This window comes from Symphodus melops (genome assembly GCF_947650265.1).
Source record: "Symphodus melops genome assembly, chromosome: 1".
In the NCBI taxonomy this organism is placed as follows: domain Eukaryota; kingdom Metazoa; phylum Chordata; class Actinopteri; order Labriformes; family Labridae; genus Symphodus; species Symphodus melops.
The window spans coordinates 22,482,312-22,492,992 of NC_136691.1; the positions used below are offsets into that span (position 1 = coordinate 22,482,312).

Here is a 10,681-nt window from a genome sequence, read left to right on the forward strand (position 1 = left end):
TGTTTTTTGTTTTTTTGTCAGAAGTAAAGTGGTATACAATTCAAATATTATAGGAATTGCAATATTATTATTCTATTACTGTGTCATACTGCTAGGCAATAAGTGAAATGAAAGAAATGTAGCAGAAACACACATTTATTGAAATATATACAAGTTTTATATACAAATTGAAAAATTGAATGAATTCTGAATGAGATAGAGTTTATCTCTTCTCTGCCCTTTTCTCCTTGATGTCGTAGAAGCTGGGGCAGCAGACGACATGCTGGTGGTGGTTGAAGCTGGGGCAGCAGACGACATGCTGGTGGTGGTTGAAGCTGGGGCAGCAGACGACATGCTGGTGGTGGTTGAAGCTGGGACAGCAGACGACATGCTGGTGGTGGTTGAAGCTGGGACAGCAGACGACATGCTGGTGGTGGTTGAAGCTGGGGCAGCAGACGACATGCTAGTGGTGGTAGAAGGCTGTGGTCTAGACTGGCTGAGAGTGGTTTGCTCCTGCAAGATGAGTGTGGGGTCAAAGCCAGAATGAGACAGAGTTTATCTCTTCTCTGCCCTTTTCTCCTTGATGTCCTCAAGCCATTGCTCCAGTGGCATCCCAGCAGTGGACGGACAATAAATGTAGCCACGGAATTGGCTGTGGCCACTTTCTTTATTTCTTGGCTGGTGGCACTTACTACATTTATTGTAATTAACAGTGCGGTTGTAGGGCCTCGGAGTAGGGGTTGGAGGGGGAAGAGGGCCAGCAGGGACGATAGGCCTGGCAGAGGGAACTTGAGGCACAGCGAAAAACAGGAATGGGCTTTGGGCAGGGGCTGGAATAACAGGGGCTGTAGCAGAGGCAGCTGCAAATAACTGTCTCTGAAAGGGCGCCTTTGGCCGGATGGGATGTTGACTGCTGTTCTTCCTCTTTGCCTGTCCTGCTGTACTAACAGGCAGATGATATGGATGCTGAGGGAGAAGCTGCTGAGGGGGAAGGGTAGGGCGCACAAGAGCTGGTGGCAGAGGCACAAGTGCTACAGGCAGAGGGGCAGGCAGGTTGACCCCCTGCAGAAGGACTGCACAATCCTGCCTCTTCAATCGGCTGTTGTGCCACTGGGTGAGGGTGGTCTGATTCACCTCATACAACTGAAGATTAGTGTCCTTCATCACTGTACCATTGTCCCGGACCAGCTGTCTTATTTTCCTATAATCTTCAAGGATCAGCGTCCATCTTGACAGGCTGCTGCCCTTTCTCAGCTTCTTGGGGCTCTTGTGAAGCTGACATAGTCTAATAAAGATGGCCTCTACCAGGCGACAACAGTCAGGCCACTGAGCAGGGGATCCAGCTGACCCAAGGACATAGCGCGTCATGCTGTCTGTTCCTGGTGTGAATTCGGCCTTTTTGGGTGACCTGAAATACCCCGTTTTTAGTTTTTCTTGGTGCCTCGCTGCATAGATCACCCGCTGCTGGTCATAGGGCAGAAGGTCTTGCCACAACCCCACAATGGTGCTGGTCTGCTGGTTGGTGAGCGTTAGGGCAGTCTGATTCCTCAGCCCCACCAAGAACTCTGCCAGGTTGTCAACATGCTCCATTCCTGGCATGTTGTGCTCATCAACTGCCTGGAAAATATTATAATATTAAAATATAATAATTCGGAAATTGGAAGGAAATCTAAGAAACAAATGTGATACAGAATGATGCAGTACATTACACAAACACTTACCAACAGTTGGTCAGGTGAAGCTGGAGTTGCACCTGATGCTGGGGCAGCAGACGACATGCTGGTGGTGGTAGGAGCTGGGGCAGCAGACGACATGCTGGTGGTGGTTGAAGCTGGGGCAGCAGACGACATGCTGGTGGTGGTTGAAGCTGGGGCAGCAGACGACATGCTGGTGGTAGGAGCTGGGGCAGCAGACGACATGCTGGTGGTGGTTGAAGCTGGGGCAGCAGACGACATGCTGGTGGTGGTTGAAGCTGGGGCAGCAGACGACATGCTGGTGGTGGTTGAAGCTGGGGCAGCAGACGACATGCTGGTGGTGGTTGAAGCTGGGGCAGCAGACGACATGCTGGTGGTGGTTGAAGCTGGGGCAGCAGACGACATGCTGGTGGTGGTTGAAGCTGGGGCAGCAGACGACATGCTGGTGGTGGTTGAAGCTGGGGCAGCAGACGACATGCTGGTGGTGGTGGTTGAAGGCTGTGGTCTAGACTGGCTGAGAGTGGTTTGCTCCAGCAAGATGAGTGTGGGGTCAAAGCCAGCATCTTCAAAACCCTCATCCTCTGGTTCCTCCTCAACAGCCACATCCTCCAGCATTTGTTCCGTCTCCTCCGTGTCAGGATCAACATCCTGCATTGCCCTTCCTGTCTGGCGGTACAGGTAATCAATACCAATCAGCTCTCCTGGGAAGGAAAAGGGAATACAGAAGTATATAATTAAACAGATAAATCAAACAATTCTCAATTCATCATGATTTTTCTATTTTGATCTCATTGAGTACAAAAACATACTGTTCAAATTAAATTAAACAGAACCATAAATAGTCAAACACACTTTCATCATAGGACTACAAAGTCAGCACCCCAGCTCCTGCATACTGATCAGAGGGGACCTTAATCAATCATGTCTCTCTTTGTTCTTCCCCTATTCACACCTCTGCTGGAGACTCCTCCCTCCTTCCCTCGCTTCAAGGATCTGTTTACTGTCCCCTCTCTTAGATCCCCACCAGCAGCTTCAAAGAACAGCACCCCCCCCTCACAGCCCAGCTTCCTACTGTCACTACCAGCCAGGTACAAAGCGAACTCTCCAGACTCCGACCAGACCAGACAACATTAGCCCTATGATCATCACACATGTTAATTATGATGGGAAAGTTGCACACACCAGTATACACTGCAGGGGGTTGGAAGGAGGGGCCAAGTTTCCTTCCAAACACCTTGAGACTGTAGGTGTTGACACAGTGCACAAGGTCCCCTGAGTAGGTGAGGAGTGAAGGCGGTTTGACAGCCAGCGCTGCAGCACCACGGTCCTGATTCCACCTGTTCAGGCCTTCCAGGAGGTACAGCTGAAAATTCAGACTGTTGGCACTTGTTCCTTAAAATAAAAGCAATACATTTTTAATTAATACGGTGAGCACTGTGTACAACGCCAGGAGAAACATTTTATGCTAAATACTTTATGTCAAAGAGCTAGGTGACTGACCTGGAATGAACCTGGCCAGATGGCAGTGAAAGGACTCCAGAGATGTTGAGCCCCTGGCACACCTGTAGGTGGTCAGGCTGATGCCCTCCTTGGTGGATGATCCCGTCTCTGTGTAGAGAGGAACACCTGGCTCATCCTGGATGCACTTGACGTGCTTCCTCTGCTGCTCCCAGATGATGGGCATTCTTTCCCCATCTAGGAGTGGCACACCAAGGAAGTCACAGCCCTTCTCCCCCATCAGCTCATGCAGAAGGAGGTCAATCAGAGAGATGGTCTCCTTCTCTCCTCTTGTCCTTCTTCTGCAGTAGAGTGCCAGCTCACTCTTCTTGATGTTCTGGTTGACCATGTCGTCCGTGATGCCAGGAACACCCTCCCGTTTCAGCTGCTCCCTCTTGACCCGGCGCAGCATGGCAACGTCTCCTGCATCCCACTCAAAGATGCAGCAGGACAGACGAGCCATGAAGATGGGGTAAAGGGGATGGGCATCTTTGGTGCATCCTGATGCCAGCCGGCGCATGAAGTGGTAGATGTCAAGCTTCACTACAACGTCTGGCCATCCACCAAATCTGGCCTTTAACTTTGTTTCCTCCCCATCCTGCTTACAACAGCCACAGTCCACATACAGGAGCTTTGGAGGAGCCACACCAGCTTCCCTGTATCTCCGGATGAGGTCAGCCGCCATCAGATCAAGTCCAGAGCCTTCCTGAGCAGTCAGGACACTGATCAAGATCTGACCCACCTCATTACTGACAGAGGAAAGCCAGAGGGCGGTCCCCTTAGCCATACCCGACAACTTCTTGGTGATCTGAAAACACCAAGAACACAGGAAACAATTAGTGACATACTGTAGGTCTAAATACATAATACATACATTTTTCTGTATTGATTTACACTTTGTAAGTATAAGAGCTATAACAGGTAAAATAACAATTAACAATGCTTAATATGAAGAATATCCTTTTTAGGTTATTGTTGAATTATAAAATGAGAATAAAAGCAGTGATCAGGAATTGTACCTTCTTTGTGGAGTCCATCTTCAGGATGGAGCCAAAGGTGGACGTGATCCTGGCTTTGATGTGGTCCAGCCTGCTCAGGATGTCCCGCCCGTAGACCGCCAGCATCCACTTGTATGTGGGAATGGCCACAGGCTCAGGCGGGTCCTGAAACACCACAGGGAACAGGCTGGGCCGGCCCACAAAGTCCGAGCATGCCCCAAGATACTGGCAAAGGCGCTTTAGCCACTCCTCGCTGTGGTTCTCCTTCAGCTGCTTCACCAAGCGTGACGGGCTGTTGCCCAGGGTCCTCTCCCGCAGGAAGCGGATGACCCGGATGTCACAAGCATATCTGTATGAAAAGAATGGGAAGAGACAGACACAGTTAGACACACACAAAAAGACACTCCACCTCTTACATTATTTTGTTTCAATGACAGACATTTTTCAAATCAACAACATGACACAGTAATATGTATCCTCATTAACATTTTTTTTAATATGCTCATTATAGTTGTGTCTTTATACTCACCTCTGAGTCAAGATGAGCCTGAATTCAAGCCGGTGAGCCAGGTCCAGCTGGTCCAGGATGGTCTGGCTGCTAGACAGGTAGTTGGTTTTGCAACCAACGCTGTTGCACCTGAGTGTCTCTGTGACCATCAGGTAGTACCTGTCCACATCAAGGACCTGACGGGCTCTCTTGTGTGCACCATATCCCACCAGCTGCTTCCCACACACAGGACAGGTTAGTCTGACCTTCCACAAATGATACGGCATCCACACAAGAAGCCGATGGTTGAAAAAGCGCTCAGGAGTGGGAGCCTGATGATAGATGAGCGCTGGCTCTGGTGGCTCGTACCACAGCCTCAGGTCAGACCGTAGCCGCTGGTTTCTCCACAGAGCTGCAGAGATCCATCTCTGGTCCTGGAGGGGGATGGTCTTCCTCATTTTCACTGGCAGCCAGGGTGTGTCAGGGCCAGCAGCAGCCAACACGTCCTCCACTGGTGTATCAGGACCAGGAGTGGAAGAGGTGGCAGAGACAGCAGTGGCAGAGGTGGTAGAGACCGCAGTGGCAGAGGTGGTAGAGACCGCAGTGGCAGAGGTGGTAGAGACCGCAGTGGCAGAGGTGGTAGAGACCGCAGTGGCAGAGACCGCAGTAGCAGAGGTGGTAGAGACAGCAGTGGCAGAAGTGGCCCTGGAGGATGCAGCTGTTCCAACCTAATAATAAAAAAGTATGCACAGACAGAGACACACAAAGACAACATTAATTATAATAATTAATTACTGAACTCTTTAGGTAAAGTTTTGCAACAACAAAAAATTGTCAATAAGGATTCTTACAGCTCTAGCAGTGGCTGGTGACCCTGGAGAAGGGGGTAGAGAGAAAGGGGAGCTGGTCTGAATATACTTTCTGGGACTCTGAGCAGGGAAAGATGTCCTCATTGATGTTGATGTGGAAGTGCCAATGTTTGTGGTGGCACTGGTGGGTGTACTAATAAGGGGCTGAGAGAGACACAGAAGGAAATACACGGTGATAAAAAAAATTAAAATCATGTATCATTATTGGGCATAATAGACTATTGTGTATTTCATTTTCATACAATACCTTTTCAGGTTTCCGAGCAACATTTAAGTTGGGCTTTAAAGCTGCACCATGGGCCCCACCAAACCGTGGTTTTGTAAACTGAAAGAAAAGGGAATGTAATCTTACAGGATGCATGATGATGTTATTAATGGTGTAAAACATAGAAGTCAATATAGTTAAGAGTCAGTGGGTAAACGTAATAACAGAATAAAGATTTACCATAGCCATAGTCAAAGAGGGCCTTTTAGGACTCTGCCCAGGTCCAGCTAATGCTGATGGTGAGGATGAAGGAGTGGCGCTTGAAGGCCCTTGTCCTTGAGCAGTGCCAATCATAGCAGTGACAGAGACTGAGCTGGACGGCTAAAGATGTATAAAAACATATGAAGTCATTTGAAAAAAACAACAAAACAACATAACTAGAATTTGATGTTAGTTTAAAAATACCTTAGTATTATGGAAACCGCAGCAACATGTCCGTGGCCCCCCAAAGAGAGATGCCTGTCCTCTGAGCTGCACTGGGCATTTCTCAATCTGTAATATTTCATGACAAAAAAAAAATCAAGTGCTTATTTAAAAAAAGGGGGGGAAAAGCCTTATCATGTGTGACTCTTATTGCTTTATACAACTATACCTTATCATAAAGTTGATGCCACTTTCTCTGGCGGGGAGCAGGCCTGTTTCCTGCATCCGAGGGCCAAACCCCTGAAGCAGCGAACCTCCGTAGACGTGACATCCACTCCTCGTCAGCCATAGCCCGGTGTTTTTTTGTTGCCATCCATAACCAAAAGAGATCAAAATTAATATCCGAAAATTGCGCCCACTGTCTGATTCCCGCTCATATTTTCTGTTATTCAGTCATGGCTAATATGAAATACAATTTCGCGCCTTCAACAAACAAACTCCACGCATCTTCTATCAATACATTTTTACGCATTAGCCTCGTTAAATAGGGCAATTCTATGATATATTGCGTTTTAAGATAAAGTGGCTCTCTGGACACCTGACGATACAACGAATGAATGAATGAATGAATGAATGAAAGAATGGCGATGGCACGGCAAAAATACGATAGAAACACAACTTCGGCTCTAACTAAGTCTTACAGCAACAGCTATTTTAGTGAATAAACACATACACTGTTTCAAGCAAGGTGCTCGGCCGCCTTTTTACAAGTTATGACGTTATTACACTGTCAGGTTAACGTTAAACTTGGATGACAAAGTTCGCTAACTAGCTAGCGATCTTTCCTGGAAACGTTTAGCCGAAGTAAGCACAACGAACGATCTAACTACGGAAAAAACAATAGTTTATGTGTGACAAGAATTTGAGGCATCTTACCTTGAGAGACAAAGTTCCGTGGATGAATGGAAATCTCCGGCGATGTACCTGCGTTATAAAGTGGGCGCGTTGATGGAGTAACTTTATGGGCGGGATGCCGAGGCAAGATTCTAGCTTGTGATTGGCTCGGAGCAAAAGATGGAATGCCAGCTTCTGATTGGCTCCGAGCGAAAGATGGAAAGCCAGCCCGGCGATTGGCTAACATTTTTGAAGAAAGATGGAAATGGGGCGACGCGATTGGCTTAGAATAATGAAGAAAGATGAGAACAGGAGAGCGTGACTGGAGGATAATATACAGTCTAACCGCCGTCGCGCACCGCTGTCCACTATACTAACGAGGACTTGGTTTTGTCTCCTTTTGGCTTGTGATCGGTCAGATGGCAGTGATCTGGCATTTACCAGCCGGTCCAGTAGGCAGAGTTGTGCAGACAGTGTTAAGTGGTTAAGGTCCCACAAATGTTGGGCTAAGTCCTCCCGCTGCTGCATCAGCTGTCGACAGTGATTGAGTACATGTGAGGAATCACATGGCTCGCGCACCAAGCAGTTTCCGTAGTGTAGTGGTTATCACGTTCGCCTCACACGCGAAAGGTCCCCGGTTCGAAACCGGGCGGAAACAATGTGGTGCATTTTGTTGCCCCCTGAGGATCTATGGCTAACTCAACTTTGTCCAAACGTCAAATGCTGAGTTGACCTTAAACACAGTGAACACATTGGACTGGAATTGCTTGGAAGTCTTGTTTTCCTTGGTGAATAACCATCAGTGGGTAGAAAAGTCAACTCTGAAAAACCAGTTGTCCAGCATTGAAAGCGTTGGAGTTCAGAAAGCAGGTCAACTACATGGGAAAATGACCACAAGAAGGCTTTTGTCAGTTTCCGTAGTGTAGTGGTTATCACGTTCGCCTAACACGCGAAAGGTCCCCGGCTCGAAACGGGGCGGAAACATGTTAGTGATGTCTTTGCGCTGTGGATCATTGTCTTTGGCGGACATGTCCGCCTGATTGCTGAATCCTCATGCAGGGACAGCATCTCTCTTTTCAGGGGCATTCTGGCCACCTGTTGTAGCCCAATAGCAATTACCCATGGCATTTTCGGGAACGAGGTTTCTAATTATGCAAGAAGTCCATCTAGTTGAGAGCAAAAAAGTTGCTGGGCATGGGTCAAGAGGCAAACTTGGAACCTATCTGCTCTCATCTGATGACTACACAGCCTTGTGTTAATCTCTCAGAACATATCTGGACCGCAGGGAGCAATCAGGTGGAAAATGTCGTCTCGCCACCCCAACTCCATGCTGGTGTGGGGAGTAGCTGGTCGCATCGTTATATATGACCAACACACCCAATGGGAAGTCATGGCCAGGATGTCCTTCAAAGCTTGTGTCGAGGTCCAGAAATATTGTCTGTCGCTCTAAGATTGCTAGGAGTGTAACAATCAGACAATGCCCAGTCCAACGCTCAGGCAACCTCACAACGTTAGGCGCACTGCGTAAAGCGTTGTGTGGGGATTGATAGTAAATACAACTGACAGGGACTAACAATTTCACTCCGACAACAGCAGTTTCTCAGGGTTGTTTTTTTTTTTTGCTGACTACATATGAATCTCTTCTCCTTGGTCCATTTCCTTTGTTTTTTCTCTCATGAGTTAGGGAGAGTTAACCTTTCCTCACCTCACCACATCTGGAGAGTTGGGCCAGCTTGAAGCCCCTTTCTTAGGTGGCAAACATTGGGCTGCCGGTAGGAAGCATAACACTCCCCGTCAGGGAATCGAACCCCGGTCTTCCGCGTGACAGGCGGAGATACTGTCCACTATACTAACGAGGACTTGGGCTTGTCTCCTTTTGGCTTGTGATCGGTCAGATGGCAGTGATCTGGCATTTACCAGCCGGTCCAGTAGGCAGAGTTGTGCAGACAGTGTTAAGTGGTTAAGGTCCCACAAATGTTGGGCTAAGTCCTCCCGCTGCTGCATCAGCTGTCGACAGTGATTGAGTACATGTGAGGAATCACATGGCTCACGCACCAAGCAGTTTCCGTAGTGTAGTGGTTATCACGTTCGCCTCACACGCGAAAGGTCCCCGGTCCGAAACCGGGCGGAAACAATGTGGTGCATTTTGTTCCCCCCTGAGGATCTATGGCTAACTCAACTTTGTCCAAACGTCAAATGCTGAGTTGACCTTAAACACAGTGAACACATTGGACTGGAATTGCTTGGAAGTCTTGTGTTTCTTGGTGAATAACCATCAGTGGGTAGAAAAGTCAACTCTGAAAAACCAGTTGTCCAGCATTGAAAGCGTTGGAGTTCAGAAAGCAGGTCAACTACATGGGAAAATGACCACAAGAAGGCTTTTGTCAGTTTCCGTAGTGTAGTGGTTATCACGTTCGCCTAACACGCGAAAGGTCCCCGGCTCGAAACCGGGCGGAAACATGTTAGTGATGTCTTTGCGCTGTGGATCATTGTCTTTGGCGGACATGTCCGCCTGATTGCTGAATCCTCATGCAGGGACAGCATCTCTCTTTTCAGGGGCATTCTGGCCACCTGTTGTAGCCCAATAGCAATTACCCATGGCATTTTCGGGAACGAGGTTTCTAATTATGCAAGAAGTCCATCTAGTTGAGAGCAAAAAAGTTGCTGGGCATGGGTCAAGAGGCAAACTTGGAACCTATCTGCTCTCATCTGATGACTACACAGCCTTGTGTTAATCTCTCAGAACATATCTGGACCGCAGGGAGCAATCAGGTGGAAAATGTCGTCTCGCCACCCCAACTCCATGCTGGTGTGGGGAGTAGCTGGTCGCATCGTTATATATGACCAACACACCCAATGGGAAGTCATGGCCAGGATGTCCTTCAAAGCTTGTGTCGAGGTCCAGAAATATTGTCTGTCGCTCTAAGATTGCTAGGAGTGTAACAATCAGACAATGCCCAGTCCAACGCTCAGGCAACCTCACAACGTTAGGCGCACTGCGTAAAGCGTTGTGTGGGGATTGATAGTAAATACAACTGACAGGGACTAACAATTTCACTCCGACAACAGCAGTTTCTCAGGGTTGTTTTTTTTTTTGCTGACTACATATGAATCTCTTCTCCTTGGTCCATTTCCTTTGTTTTTTCTCTCATGAGTTAGGGAGAGTTAACCTTTCCTCACCTCACCACATCTGGAGAGTTGGGCCAGCTTGAAGCCCCTTTCTTAGGTGGCAAACATTGGGCTGCCGGTAGGAAGCATAACACTCCCCGTCGGGGAATCGAACCCCGGTCTTCCGCGTGACAGGCGGAGATACTGTCCACTATACTAACGAGGACTTGGGCTTGTCTCCTTTTGGCTTGTGATCGGTCAGATGGCAGTGATCTGGCATTTACCAGCCGGTCCAGTAGGCAGAGTTGTGCAGACAGTGTTAAGTGGTTAAGGTCCCACAAATGTTGGGCTAAGTCCTCCCGCTGCTGCATCAGCTGTCGACAGTGATTGAGTACATGTGAGGAATCACATGGCTCACGCACCAAGCAGTTTCCGTAGTGTAGTGGTTATCAAGTTCGCCTCACACGCGAAAGGTCCCCGGTCCGAAACCGGGCGGAAACAATGTGGTGCATTTTGTTCCCCCTTGA

The 10,681-nt window shown here is 48.3% G+C and overlaps 1 protein-coding gene and 1 long non-coding RNA gene across 2 annotated transcripts; both read right to left on the minus strand.

Annotated features, from left to right (window-relative positions):
- Nucleotides 1–534: 534 nt before the first annotated feature.
- Nucleotides 535–6,048, minus strand: LOC306838570 (uncharacterized protein; the record flags this gene model as incomplete). Its single annotated transcript, XM_079366811.1, has 10 exons — nt 5,970–6,048; nt 5,772–5,849; nt 5,507–5,668; nt 4,698–5,383; nt 4,190–4,517; nt 3,174–3,978; nt 2,856–3,065; nt 2,002–2,374; nt 1,701–1,899; nt 535–1,596 (listed from the first exon to the last, which is right to left on the minus strand). The coding sequence occupies exons 1-10, from the start codon at nt 5,976–5,978 to the stop codon at nt 535–537; spliced, it is 3,912 nt and encodes a 1,303-aa protein (XP_079222937.1). The 5' UTR covers nt 5,979–6,048.
- Nucleotides 6,049–6,060: 12 nt separating this feature from the next.
- On the minus strand, nt 6,061–7,299 carry LOC306833333. Its single transcript, XR_013780342.1, has 3 exons — nt 6,382–7,299; nt 6,195–6,281; nt 6,061–6,110 (listed from the first exon to the last, which is right to left on the minus strand). It is a non-coding gene; the product is annotated as an uncharacterized lncRNA (long non-coding RNA).
- Nucleotides 7,300–10,681: the final 3,382 nt, after the last annotated feature.